At 41.2% G+C, this 15,010-nt stretch overlaps 1 protein-coding gene across 1 annotated transcript in view; it reads left to right on the top strand.

The window, feature by feature from the left end:
• The window catches only part of TES (testin LIM domain protein), a 29,037-nt gene extending 14,282 nt beyond the window's left edge, over positions 1 to 14,755 (top strand). The window contains exons 2-7 of the mRNA XM_056846164.1: positions 1,109 to 1,194; positions 7,070 to 7,322; positions 8,506 to 8,841; positions 10,571 to 10,786; positions 11,719 to 11,877; positions 14,326 to 14,755. Of these exons, the coding sequence (XP_056702142.1) occupies positions 1,109 to 1,194; positions 7,070 to 7,322; positions 8,506 to 8,841; positions 10,571 to 10,786; positions 11,719 to 11,877; positions 14,326 to 14,517 (1,242 nt within the window). The 3' untranslated portion in view covers positions 14,518 to 14,755. The remainder of the gene's footprint in view (positions 1 to 1,108; positions 1,195 to 7,069; positions 7,323 to 8,505; positions 8,842 to 10,570; positions 10,787 to 11,718; positions 11,878 to 14,325) is intronic.
• Positions 14,756 to 15,010: the final 255 nt, after the last annotated feature.

Here is a 15,010-nt window from a genome sequence, read left to right as displayed (position 1 = left end):
CAAATTCTCTCTAATATTAAAAAAAAACATAGCTTTGACTCCCCAGAAACATTCCAAGTTGATGAAAATAAGGTTTCTTTTTCAAATGTTAGACTAGCCTGTAATCATTTAAAACACTTGGCTCTAAAGTAGTATTTCCTCATGAAGGAATTGTGAAACAGATGCCTTCAATCAGTATACTTGTAATGTTTCTCTACACTGACTGCCTTCAAATCAAGCTAAGTATGTTTAAAATACCAGACTTTTTTGAAAAAGAATTTTTAGTAACTGACACACAGAAACCTCTTTTGGCAACTTGTCGAATGGCCTCTGAATCTTGCTTTCTTCCAGAGTACCATTTATGGAGAAATTGATTCCATCCTCTTGTAAAAACTTAACACAAGTCAATTTGTTATAGTTCTGAGTATATTGTTTGGCATTCAGTCAGAATTTGACAAAAGTCCAGCATGAAGTAATATTTCTCTATTTGCAATGCATGCTTTTGGAAGAGTTGAAAAGAGTTGTTACGATTGTTATAAAATATGCCTATGACTGAAGTTTACTGATCTTGAGGCTTTTTAAAAAGGAGAAAGTGAATGAGATTATTTATGCATGTATGGAACCCATTGACTGCCTTCAGTGGGACTTGTTCTTAAACTCCAGTGTAAGATTTCAGCCCATTGCTCATCTCAAAAAAGCTGCCCAGCTCTTTTATACTAAATGAATCCCCTGCTAAGGCACTGTAGCAAAAACATAGTACTTAAACAAGGTGCCAGCAAAGTTAATATGTGAAAATAAAATTCTAACCATGCATTCCTGGGGGGGGGGTGCGAATCCTCTCAGGAGGCAGCGTGACCTCGCCGCCAGCATAAGTGCGTCTTCTCACGGGACAAGACGCACTTACGTTGGCGGCGAGGGCAGTTCCGTCGGCGCCCGATCGCCGCTGAGCTGCACCTTGCCCCTCTGCCGGTGTGGTGTGATGGTTGAGGTGTTGGACTAAGATCTGGGATGCCGGGATTCAAATCTACCTCTGCTGTGAAGCTCTGATAAATTACCATGTGATTTGGGGGAGGGGTGAGATCTGTTATAGAACTAATACTTTTTGTGGGGGTTGTTTGTGTCTTTACAGATGGGCTTAGGGCATGAAGAAGGATTTGGAGCCCCATGCTTGAAATGCAAAGATAAATGTGAAGGATTTGAGCTACATTTCTGGAGGTAAGAAGTAGTACTATGTAGATGCCTTTGGCCATCTCTTTCAATTTTTTAAGCACACCAGTAGAATGGACTGTCTTCACTTGATGTTAAAGTATAACATTATGGATACTTAAGTCATGAAAAGCACAATCCATAATTGTTAAATTATGTGATAAATGTTTGAACAACATGCACGCACAAAATCAAGAAATGAAGCTCTGTTTAAGAGTCTATACATTGCTTCCTTTTCTGAAGTCTGTCAAGCTTACAGTGAAAATTCAGGTCCAGAAGGTGTGGATCTTTCAAACGCTCGGTCTAATCAGAGATACTTAAACTGTGCTGTTGCTTTCAAGGGCACATGAATCAGTGGCCTGGAGTGTGGCATTTAAATGAAATTAAATTTGGATTTGAGATAGTTAATGATACATGAAGTTACCAAGACATCCATAGTATGATGCTATATATGTTCCTTAAAAACAAGTTCCACTGTGTTCCATAGAGTTTACTGCCAGGTAATTATGCCTAGGTTTGGAGTCCTATTCTGTATTATCGTGGTGTACTAGGGTTGGATCCAATGTAGCAAATTCACAGAATGAATCTCTCCCCTGTCCTAGCACCCCACAAAAGCTTCTCTGGTAGGGGAAAAGTATGAGGAATCAATATAAATCACTATTTTTGTGTGAGCTTTTGGTCTTTTGCAAGGGAAGGGGTGATTTCTGCCATTTTCCATTTAGCTGCTGCCCCTCCCACTGCATCAGGAATTTTGTCAACATGTACAACTCGGCAGTCCACAGCTGCAAACTCCTAATTTCTGTACTCTCTGCAAGTAGCTCATTTTTCCTGATCTTGAGTCAAGTCATCTTCAGGTTATCTTGAACCAAGGTCATGTTGACAGAAAGTGGATTTTGTATTCTAATAAAACAGGCTGATATTGACAGATTAATATTCTACAAGGTCTGCTTAGATTTCTATTCCCCCTTTCAAAAAAACCCCAACAAATTTATGAAAAACTGGGTGGGGGGACCTGGTTCCGCCCACCTCCGGTATCTGGAAATTTTCCATGTTTAGAATGGTGTGGGAGAATGTAGCATGATGCCTTTCTTGGCACCATGTAGGTGCAGCTGAAAGTAGTCCAAGTTCCAGCGTAGACTTCACCAATTGGTTTTGCATCAAAGTTTGGGGTAGGGATCAGCAGCTGGAGATCACAGGAACCCACCCTGAACCTGGTCTTGGCTGGGGAGAATAAAATAAATAAAATAAGCTCCAGGCTGATGAGTATGAAATGACTAATTCAAAACACTCTGTGCTGAGTGACTGCTACGGCAGCAGGACTTGCACTCAATACACTTTGGCCCAGCCCATCCCCGGCCATTCCTTTTCAGTGCCTCTTCTATAACTGACATAGCAACAAGGGGTTTCACGTTCCTATTTGCTTACCTATGGGGCACCTTGACGCTCAGTTACTGTGAAGTTCTGGCAGAAGAACTAAAAACTGCAATCTGATACCAAATGTTTTTTTTTTCTTTTCATATCAAATTTGATAAATATTGGAGCAGCGTGTAATCAAATAGGCACCACTTCAGTCATAGCATAGCACATTGAATGCTAATGCTTCTTTATATTATGAGGTCATACAAGCTCACATTTTTAATAGCTTCCACTCATTGATGTATGCTGTTGTTTCAGAGAGAGAGAGAGAGTTACACTGGGACTGTGATGTAGGGGTGGTCTTAGATAAGAGCAAGAGTCCAATAGCATCTTAAAGACTAACAAAATTTCTGGTATGGTATGAGCTTTCATGAGTCACAGCTCTCTTCTTCAGTGATTCTGATCTTAGTGATTCTGGGGCCCTGGAAAAATGTCTAGAATGGGAATCCAGAATCGCTGCCACCCACTACTGGCCTGGGACAAAGCTGGGGGGGGGGCTCTCCCCATGTGAGATGGGAGGGAGCCACTGTTGCTGTCAGAAGCCAGCTGGTCATGGCCAATAGAGGGCAGGTGCAAGCAGAGATAGGAGCTTGATCTTCTTTAGCCCATCCTTGGGGGGGGAGCATGGGCAGGGGTAGCTGCCCCTGTTGTCCATTGGCTAAGACGGTCCCTGCTGTGATGACTCAGGATATCTGGGCAAGCCAAATTCTCCAGCACTTTCACCTTAAAAGATGAAACTGTAATGTTGCTAGTATAGTAGAAGAGTGATCTGGCAGGGTTCTGGTTCAAAACTCATCTCTGCAGGAGGCGTTAGGCAAGCCTGTCTCTCAATCTCACTCAAGTTTTCAATAAATATGAGATGACTTAATCTGGAATATTTGTCCCTGAAATGGACTTGCCTCATTTAAACATGACACAATCAGTGAAGTGGTTTTTTTTTTTTTTGAAAAATCAGAATAAAATTTGTTCTGGAAAACTTTGGAGAAAACTATCCAGTTCCCTGAGGGCATGATCTGATATAGCATGTTTATTTTTACTTACTTTTAAAGTTTGTTTACTAAATATATCTCAAGTTCCTAATATGTCCCAATACAAACAACTGTTTGAACTGAAATATTTGACCATGGGGTGGGGGGTGGGGAGGAAAATCAAGTGAGGTTTAAAGATTATATTTAATATTTCAAAAATAAAAAGCTTCAAAGCTTTTACTGGAATAATATTTGTAAAAAAAATTCAGACCGTGTAGCATGTACTTCCTTTAGAGTATTTAAATGTGGGGGGGGGGCACTTAATCAAAAAAGGCATTTAATTTATTGACATACTAATTCTAGCTCACCCAAAGAGCCGTGATTCAGATCTGGTTGTCCGGTCAGACTTTAACTCTGTTCAGTGGAGGTCTCTGAGGCAAGAGAATTTTAGCTTTGGTTTTGATGTAAGCAGCACAGCAAATCAGGTGACATCATAGCTTGATTTTTTTTAAATTATTACTATATGCATTCATAGCTTTATCTCTCCACCCCTAGTTTATAGATCAACAAAACATACTTGTACTCTCTGTCACAATTCCTAGGGATAATCACCTGAACAATATTAATTACAATTTGAAAGGTTGCCTAATGTTGTGATAACTATGGCATCCATTCATTGTTATTAATTTAATGAAACAATGAATATTTACTTTTCTGAGAGAAAAAATCCATTTCTAAAGCACTGGAAATTTTTGGATGGAAAAAATTCTGCTCCACATCTCTGAACATAGTAAATGTGTATAAATTGGTTTTTGCATAAGAGCCTCCAGTACAATTACATTCTTTTCCACTAGATGGGAGTGTAGCGTTTGTTGCAATAAAGCTTGCTGTAACTAAGAACCTTAATGCTTTAGGCTATAGTGGAAATCCTTTACATACCACTCTGAGTACGTATGTTACTTTTGTATCAAGTTTCAAGATGTTAATCTCTTATCACACATGACCTTGGAATGTCTAATGGAATAATCCAGATCAAATTGTGATGAGTTCCATACAACCCAGCAGAAGAGGAATAGGCTCAAATTTTCCATGCTAGTGGTATCAAGATCAGAAGTCTCAGTTGCCTTAACTACTTTAAGAATTGTGTGCCTTGTTTATTCTATGCCTTCTCCTCTCTGTGTCAGAAGCTTTAAAAATTTATCCGTAAAGGATGAAATTATTGCCCATGAAAGTTGGGGCTGCCAAAAATCAATAAAAGCCCCTGGCAAAAATAAGATTCTTTTGGCTGCCCCTCACACGCTTAAATAAGCAGGAAGGGGTCAGAACTCTCTAGTCTTTAATAGTGCAAAAAACTTCTCTAGGAATCTATATAATGGCATATTAGTAGTTTGACTTGAATTTATTCCAGAGAGCTAGTGTGGTGTAGAGATGGTTTAGAAACCCTGATTTGGAGAACAGGGTTTGATTCCCCACTCCTCCACATGAGTGGCGGACATTAATCTGGTGAACTGGATTTGTTTCCCCACTCCCACACGTGAAGCCAGCTAGGTGACCTTGGGCTAGTCACAGCTCCTAGAACTGTCTCAGCCCCACCTACCTCACAGGGTATCTGTTGTGGGGATGGGATGGGAAGGGAAGATGATTGTAAGCCGGTTTGATTCTCCCTTAAGGGTAAAGAAAGTCAGCATATAAAAACCAACTCCTCTTCTTCTTATAGCAAGTGCTGCAGGAGAGTACTTGCTATGATTTCAAGTCAAGTGAAGGAGTTTAAGCAGTTATAGATTCTTAGGGAGTCCTAGCTGTTGCTAAAACAACAGTAATCCCCCCCCCAAAAAAAAAATCTTGCTTAGAGCAAATAGAGACCTGGAGCCTTCCAAAGCAACCAAGATCCAGGGGATTCTGTCTTGGTGGCTTGATGACCTTTTAAATAGCAGTGCTGCTAACAGTTTATATTGTGACATTTTTGTTGTTAAAGTCAGATGGTTGAATGTGGTTCAAATTTAGGACAGCTAACATTGTTCTGCCCTGACCTGGATGGGCCACACTAGCCCGATCTCATCGGGTCTCAAAAGCTAAGCAGAGTCAGCCCTGGTTAGTAATTGGATAAGGAAGTTGCTACACAGAGGCAGCCAATGGCAAACCTCCTGAGAGCATCTTAGCCCAATCACGCACTCTCAGCCTAGCCTACCTCCCAGGATTTTTGTGAGGATAAAAGGAAGTAATAGAGAATGATGTAAGCTACTTTGAGTCCCCATTGGCAAGAAAAGTGGGGTGTAGATGAATACAGTGAAACCAATAAACCCTTCTGCAAATAGAAAACTAGATGACTGGGAGAAGATCTCCAGTTTAGTCTTTCCCCTAGCATGCTATGTGCAAAGATCTCTGCACAGATGTCGGTGCCATGTTACGCCCCCTGAAGGTTGAATAAAGCTGGGGTGGAGCTGAAAGCATTTGAGAGAAACTGACTTGAATCAGCAGCTATGACAAAACATGAGCAACATTTAATCACACATTTACATTTTATTCCTTGTTTCTTGGAGATCATAATGTGATCAGGATCCCCATGGTTTTGCTTTTCAGAAGCCGTAAAATAGCACTAAGAAGAAAGCTTAAGCTGTTATTGGCTTTGTCTATTGAATTTTCACCTGCTGCACAGCCATTTAAATCCCAGAAGTCCCTGTATGTATTTGAATGTATTAAATGGGGGCAGTTGTGGTATAGTAGTGGTTAGCTTGTGAGACTGGGACAAGGTACCTCTTGGTGAGTCAGCTACATCGATTCCTGGTTCAGTCAGATCTAGCCACAGTGATCCCTGCCTTAGTTACATCTAGACAGGACTATTGCAGTGCACTGTACCTGAGACTACCGTCAAAGAGTGTTTGGATACATGTCACCAAACCACAGAAATTACACTGACTATCAATCCACTCCCAGGCCCAATGTAAGGTGTTGTTTTTGTCAAGCCCTACATGGCTTGGCACAGGGGCATCTGAAGGGCTGTCTTTTCCCTTATGTTCCTGCCTGAGAATTGACTGTCCCACCAATCAAAGAAGCTCGTCTGGTGGGCACCTGAGAGAGGGCCTTTTCAGTGGCAGCCCCATGATTATGGAACAGCCTCCACCGGGAAGTGCACCTGGCCCCCTCTCACTTTTGATCTTCAGGAGGCAGCTGAAGACGGTTTTATTTAGGACTGCATTTGACTAATTTAGCTTTAGACCTAACTGCAGATTTTAAATTGTGGTCATTTATGAGTTTTTATAATGGTTGTTTTATTTATATTCTAAGGTGCCTTGAGATCTGCAACATAAAAAGACAGCTAATAAATGTTTTAAATGAATGTGCATACAGTCTGGAATAGGCTAAATCACTTGTTTTTTCCACTTGTAGGGAGTGTGTCAGGACCTTCTTATATTACCTGCTCCCCGCCCCAGGGCCTTTCCATTCTCTGGACAATCCTGGTGGTCCCATCTTATAACTATGTCTGTCTTTTGAACCACTAGAAAAATATGTCGAAACTGCAAGTGTGGGCAAGAGGAGCATGATGTTCCCACCAGCAATGAGGATGATCGTAAAGTGGGGAAGCTCTTTGAGGACACAAAGTATACCACCCTAATTGCCAAGCTGAAGACTGATGGCATCCCTGTGTACAAGCGCAATGTCATGATCCTGACAAATCCGGTGGCAGCCAAGAAGAATGTGTCCATCAATACAGTGACATATGAATGGGCGCCTCCCGTTCAGAATCAAACGCTGGTGAGATATTTATGTTGGCGGGGTTTGGGCAAATGAGAAAGCATGTCTGTCAGGAGGGTAAGATAGGTCTAAAGATCATTCAGAGTCTGGTACTGATATAAAGCAACTTTAACATTCAGTCAGACTTTTGGTAGCCATAAGCCATGATTTCCATTGTAAATGTAAGCACAGAGGAATTGGGTCTGACCGTCTAATCTTATAAGTCTCTGAGTGCTATGAAACTGTCAAGTGCTGAATGGGAGGGAGTAGTTGGGGGACGTGAGAGAGTCGGGGCACTGAGAGAGAGGTGGTGTTAATGGCCAGGATTAAACATTGGTGTTAGCGATGTTCACCGCCACTTAAGATGATTTATGAATTCCCAAATGAGCTGTTCTAAAAAGACTTTCAGAAACGGGTCATACTGTTGGAAAATGTGCATAATTTATGTCATTGTTTAAAAGCTAAGAAAAACACTCAGGCCCACCATACCTCTGTTACTGTATATGGTTAGAACGAATTCAGTGTTGTCATCCAAAACAAAAAACTCCCTTTTTATTAACTGTTCTTCTAGATGAAATACTTGGATAGCCGAATTGGGTTGTTATTTTTTTTTTTAATGTTTCAGTCTGGAGTCATGTTTATGTGCTGCTGTGCCGTATGACCTGAAGGAAGAGGCTGGCGATCTGTGTGGGGCTTCTAATCGCTAGGGATTAAAGGCTTTATAAAAAAAACACGTTCCCCTGCAAACTTGTTTTGGTTCCAATTTTTATTATTTAAGGCCTTTCACTTTTAGGTTTTTGCTCAAACCATTAAAGCAGGCTGGATGGCCTTAGAAACACACATGCACATCTGCATTACATATTATTCCTCTGTAAAAAGCAAAGATTGCAATTAGTAAATCTGAAAGCTCCTGTGTAAGTTTCCAAAAATATTCAGTGTTATCTAAACAGTATTGGAGCCTGTTTATTCCACAGGAGTAAACACATGCCGTCGTACAGTAAAACCTCTGCATTCAGTTATGCCTGCAATTAGCTCCCGTCTCACAATGAATTGATCTCCTGTCCCTCCAGTTCCCCCATCCGCACCTTGCTGTTCATTCCAGTAACAAGTTCAGCTGAATGCTACCAATCTGCCTTTTGTTTGGAAAGCTGGATTTCAGGGCCATCTGATAACTTAATTCTGGCACTCCTTCCTGGCTTTTTAGGCAAGACACTATATGCAGATGCTTCCGAAGGAGAAACAGCCCGTGGCTGGCTCAGAAGGCGCTCAGTACAGAAAGAAACAGTTGGCGAAGCAGCTGCCTGCTCACGATCAGGATCCTTCCAAATGCCACGAGCTGACTCCTAATGAGGTGAAGCAGATGGAGCAGTTTGTGAAGAAATACAAGAACGAGGCGCTCGGAGTGGGAGATGTCAAGCTCCCGAGTGAAGTGGAAGCAAAAGGCAGCGAGAAAAATGTTCCGAGCAATGGAGAGAGGGGCACCTCAGCCACAGTCGGGGCGATGGAAGACAAGCTGGCTGGTCAGAAGGGATCCCAGTATGTAAGTCTGTGTGTCTGTGATTATTTCTGCTCAACGAACTGCAAAGAGGAACAAACCTAGGGAAGGGGTGTGCAAGCATATCACTTTTTAAAAAACTTATGAAATAGTAAGTCTGCTAATGTTCTTTCCGCATTTGGGGCATCACTTCATTGTTAGCTTTTTTAACTATTGAAAGTTGCACAATTTTTAAAGAGCTAACATTCGCAAAGCAACTGTGAATTCTTCTTGGTCTCCCCACTGACAATAATTTCCATATAGATTCGGAAATGTACCGTTCTGATTTATGGAAGTAATTACCCGGGGGAAGGAGCGTGAGATCTATTATTTTCCTCCACTTAATTAATTTGTCAATAAGGCAGCTGCTATCCAGACATCAGTAGAACACGCCAGGTTCGGCAGCTGCATTGAGATCAATATTTTTCTTTTTTGAGATTCTTGGAGAGGATGCTATATTTAAATGAGAGCCATTAGTCCCCAGGAGGAGGAGTGCAGTGGGTTTATTTTTTGCTGGTGCTGTTTTTTTACTCTCAAGGTGAAAAAGGATGAATCCTTGCAGGAAAACAAAGCTCCCTGGTTAGAAATGGTGTGTACGTTGTGAACAGAAGCAAAGTGAGAAACTCAGTCATTCTTTGTCTTTCGCCGAGCCCCCAGAACAGGTTTCAGTGCAGAGAAGACTGTGCTTGAAATGAAATGACGAATCAAAAAGCCCACAATCTCCTAGCTTCACTTGTCAGTTGAAAGCGAAAACTGGAACTGTTTGTCTGTTGCTGATAGATTGTAGAACACCAATGGGCCAGGATTTCCAAAAAATGAAGAAACTAGTTCCTTGGGCCTCACAGAGTCTTGTTTTTTTAAATGCCATCTCTCCCTTCCACCTTGCTACTGTGCAAAGTTTCAAAAATAGTTTTAGAGCCAGTATTTGGGGGAGGGGTCAATGTGTGTGTGTGGGGGGGCATGGTTACCCACAAGCCCCTTGTGCACAGTTCTGGATCCCAGTTATTGTCCACAAGAACATTTGAAGAAAAAAGTACTGCAGTTAACTGCTCAGATTAAAGAGATTTTTAGATCCATAATGTTGATGTGGTGAGTGAGAGCTGAGAGAAATATCCACACTGTAATGGTGGTTCAACACCTAACCTGTTCTTGGTGAGGTAACTTGATGAAGCATGAAATGCTCTCTGTAACTTGAAGGTAACCACAGCATTACACCTATCTAAATACTTCACCAATCTGATTGTAGTGATAGTGGTAGACTCATTTGCCCAAATGGTTTTTCTGGTCTGTGTTGATGGTGGTGCAGCAGTAGAGTTCTGCCATCTCCCATTCCTCTTCCGAAGTGATGGTCATGATAGTTCTTCAGTTTTATATGGTGGCAACAACATGCTTCCCCCCCACCATCCATAGATGGATATTATTACTACATAATGATTACTAGCATAACTGAAGCATTTAATGGTATTAGTGAGATAAAAAGTTGCTCCATGTAGGATTCAGCTCATCATATTGTCATTTTGTTGCTTGTAGCTGGTTCCCTATACCTTTTGAATGCAACATAACATCTCTTAGGGGAGGTTTGATTATACTAGCTACACATGTTAATGACAAAAATTAAACAGGTTAGCTTGAAACTGTACCAAAACTAGTGTCGTTGTGTATAAAGAATTAGTTTGCTGAAATATACATTAGTTTCCTCCAGAAAGCTCAGCATGACACGGTGGTTTCCTTTCAGTCCTGTTTCCGGTGCAAGCTGAGCATGAAAGAAGGAGACCCAGCTGTCTATGCTGAGCGTGCTGGTTACGACAAGCTGTGGCACCCTGCTTGTTTTGTCTGCTGTACCTGTGGTGAACTCCTAGTAGATATGATCTACTTCTGGAAGAATGGCAAGCTGTACTGTGGCAGACACTACTGCGACAGCGAAAAGCCCCGCTGTGCTGGATGTGATGAGGTAAGTAGCATTTCCTTTTTGTTTGGCCTCCCCTAAGGTCATTTCATGAAATCCGTGCCTACAAGAGATGCTTTGTTGGACTAAGCCAGGGATGTGTTTCGTCCAGTTCTCCAACAGTATCCAACCAGATGATTCTTGGAAGCTTGCAAAGTGATGGCCTGGTACAGGCAGTAGCGCTGTGTGAGAGTGCAAATCAAGTGCTGCTTATGGGGGCTCCTGCCTTAGTTTGAGTGTGCCGTAGGCCCATATTGCCTCTGCTCGGTGTGACACCCGACAGGTCAGCTGTACATGTGTTATTTTCCTCAGTAGATGGGGGAGGGGTTGCTAATAGATTGGTCTAGTGGCAATTCTTTGCTACTTTTTCTTTGATTTTAGTCAGAGTCTTCCATCGCCATTCACTGGTTTTTACAGATCCCTAGAAGGGGCTGGCAAACATTGTCTTTAGATGAAATGAGTTAATTTTTGGCAAATGTAGCACTTCTTCATTCATTTAGGGCATTTGTAGTCCTCCTTTCTGCACAGATGCACTCAACGTGGCTTCAATAGTTTAAAAGCAAAGCCACTGAAAACATGTCAGGTCCTAGACCACAGGCAACATTGAAGTCCATGAAATTTATCAATATATTCAGCACAGATTTGGCTGTCAGTTAAGAATCATTTGTTTAAAAGCCCTTCTAAACAATTCTGCTTTATATAATTTCCTAACGTTTAACAAATCGGATGCCTTTTCAACAGGCTTAGGAAAGCTATTCCAAAAAGTGGGAGCCAATGCAGAAAATAGCTGAGCAGGGGTGAAACCTGCTTTTGCCTGTTCACATGACAACACAATAAACAACTCTTGTCTAAAGGAATATTTCCAGTTTTTAAAAATGCAGAAAGAATAAAATAATTATGCAGGGTGGGTGTTTGATCACCTTGTCTTCCTCCCACAGCTAATATTCAGCAACGAGTATACCCAGGCAGAAGGTCAAAGCTGGCATCTGAAACATTTCTGCTGCTTCGACTGTGACTGTGTCTTGGCCGGAGAGATCTATGTCATGGTGAATGAAAAGCCTGTCTGCAAACCATGCTATGTGAAGAACCGTGCTGTGGTAAGAGGACTCACAACTCTAGTGTAAAGTTGCTTGTATGAATGGGCTTTCCTGTGTCTTTCCTAGGGTAGCAGTTTCTGGAGGGGCCACAGCCAAAGCAGAGAGGAAGTAGGAAGAAGCCCTGTTCACAAATCACAGTGAATGCATGCACAATCTGTGTACAGTGTACACTTGATGTTTCTTTATATATACATTGAGTAATTGAATACATGTACATTTGACCATGCGATTTAAACCCCAGGTTTAAATTGTAAAGTGAATACATAATAAGTTCGTTAAAAACACACTGGTAATTTTATACCAGTTTTTTGTGTGAGCAAGTTTTCATATTGCAAGACCTATGGTTTGTGTTAATAGTTAACATCAGGCCACACAAGATGTAAGGTTTTCTAATTTCAGTTAAAAAAATACCTTGTAAGATATTTTTTTCCGGATGTGTCTTTAATAATCATGATTTTTTACTTTTTTCTCAGACCACTGAGAAAGGCCCTATAGGCCAAAACCTGTATGGTCTTGTATTGGTCATTTATAATGAGTGTATCATCAACTGTGTTTGATATCGTTGCAACAGTTTCCACTGATGACTTTATATGTAGCCTGTATTCCAGGCCCTGTGTTTTTAACAGACTTATTATGTACACCATATAATAAATATAATTATTTTGTTATAGATTTTATAGTTTCCAAGCTCAACCTTTGAGGCCCCCTGTGAGTGAAATCACCTCAACCAGCAAGAGGTTTGATCAGTAAAGAACAGTGCCCCCCCCCGACCCCAAATGGGCACCTTAATGTAATCTACTGTGTACAGTTACTATAAATATGCTTTTTGTATTTCAGAGTCCTTCTTGACATCCATGTATTTTGAACACCTGACCCACAAATTAACTTATCGACGCACATTTTCTTTGGCTTTTTTGATTTTTAGCATTGTAGGAATTTCAAGGAGTCTCAGCCGCCCTTATTTACCTGTCATACAGTGCAGTCCTAAGGAGAGTTACTCCAGTCTAAGCTCATTGAAATGAATGGGCTTAGACTGGAGTAACTCTCATTAGGATTGCAGTGATAGTCCAGCTGGTGTTTTACATAACTTCACAGGATTGTGGCTTTCAGAACTACTACCACTTCATGGTAGAAATACATGGGGGCCAGTTTACACACTATCGCCATCAAGTGGAGGTCTCTTGAAATTGCTCCCTGTAGTGACTGACAACACTGAATGCATAACTAGTAGATTGCCAATCCCACAGATTTTGCCTATTCTGCATGTGGTGTCACATGGATAAAGATTCTTTAGGGCAGGAAAAACCTCACTCTGTCCTCCCTGTTGTTTCCTTATTGGTTATTCCCTTCTGTATGGTGTTAGGCAGTCTCTGCCAAGTCACAAAAGTTCTCAGTGTGACTCCCCCACTTTGCAAAATCTCTGCAAAGTAGGTGTCTTCATAACACATTCAAGAAGGCCATTCCTCAAGCTGCAAAGGAAGGCTTTTGGAATCGGTGCTTCCATTTGTGTCAGGTGCAGTACAGCTGGTAACTAGGGAAGTATTGATTATTATTTTTTGCCTGTTTCCTTGTGGGTGGGGATGCTTAGTTGCTTAGTTGTATGCTATTTTAATATCATGGTGAACCAGCGCGAATGCTGTCATAGAAAGTAGATTGAACACATGAAGCTGCCTTACACTGAATCAGACCTTTGGTCCGTCAAAGTCAGTATTGTCTACTCAGACCAGCAGTGGCTCTCCAGGGTCTCAGGCAGAGGTCTTTCACATCACCTACTTGCCTAGTCCCTTTAAATGGAGATGCTGGGGATTGAACCTGGGACTTTCTGCATGCCAAGCAGATGTTCTACCACTGAGCCACGGCCCCTCCCCAAAAAGGTTTAAAGTGCTTTCTATAAATAAACAGATTGCCTTCAAATGGGAATGAAAATGACCATCCCAGTGCAGCCCCGCAGATGCAAGGCGGGTGGCAACCAGAACCTGGGCTTTTTCAGTGGTGGTGTCTTTCCTTTGGAAAGTTCTCCTCTTTGAGGCCTCCCTGATCGTAGGCTTGTACACTATACCAGACGAGATTGTATTGCTTCATTTTGTAAGCCATCTCAAACAGGTCTCTAAAGAAGCAGCATATAAATTTTCTAAATTAAGAAAAAAATAGCATTGTCTAGCAAGCTTCTAGCAAGTCCTTCAAGTTTTGCAGTAAATAGGCATTTCGAGCAAGAGATATTTGAAACTTGCCGCAGGTTTAAAACTGTTTTTTAAATATGGAATGATGGTGCCAAGCCAAAAAGCAGCAAAAGTAGTACTCTGAATTAATGTTCATCTGGCACAGGTTGCTGATGTCTGTTGTGATATTCTGGTTGCAGCCATAACTCCTTCTGTTGAGTGTGGAAGATCTCCGAAGTTCTTTTAATGTGGAAGATAATTAATTTGGTCTCTTTGTCTGCTCCACCAGGTCTGCCAAGGTTGCCACAATGCAATTGACCCAGAAGTTCAACGTGTGAGCTACAACAACTTTAACTGGCATGCATCCACAGAGTGTTTCCTGTGCTCTTGTTGTAGCAAGTGCCTCATTGGCCAGAAGTTTATGCCAGTCGAAGGAATGGTCTTCTGCTCAGTAGAATGTAAGAAGAAGATGATGTCCTAAGTGGAAGAATGTTCAGATGAAACAAAAGCTTTGCCTTACTTCAAAGTCCTCTACATTTCTACTGTTCAAGTATAATATTTTGGGACATTTTAAACAAAATCCAACGTATTAAATGGCAAATGCCAAAGATCTTTAATTACTCTCTTGATAGCTTTTGATTAGTACTTCAGCATTTCTGTATTCTTAATGCTTTTGATTTCTTGTTGCAAATGTAGGAAGCTTAATATTCACTATGTATTAAAAAAAGTCTCTTATTTATCCTACCATTGGATACCCAAATTTGGGTATGATGCAGCTTAGTTTATTATGAAGCTTTACGTGAGAAGCAAGACAGATATCATGGGCCTATTGCTGGACTGTATTGCTTCATGCTGTAGTGAAGCAATTGATCCCTTTCATAAAGGAAAAAAAAAGAAGAACTACTCTCCCAACATGTGCAAAACTAGAACAAACAACATGTTCATCTGTGTCTGCAGGAAGTTTTTAAACTGTG

Source organism: Euleptes europaea, chromosome 3 (assembly GCF_029931775.1).
Source record: "Euleptes europaea isolate rEulEur1 chromosome 3, rEulEur1.hap1, whole genome shotgun sequence".
Classification (NCBI taxonomy): Eukaryota; Metazoa; Chordata; class Lepidosauria; order Squamata; family Sphaerodactylidae; genus Euleptes; species Euleptes europaea.
The sequence above is the reverse complement of the archived record's forward strand: the minus strand, read 5'-3'. Positions and strand labels throughout refer to the sequence as shown.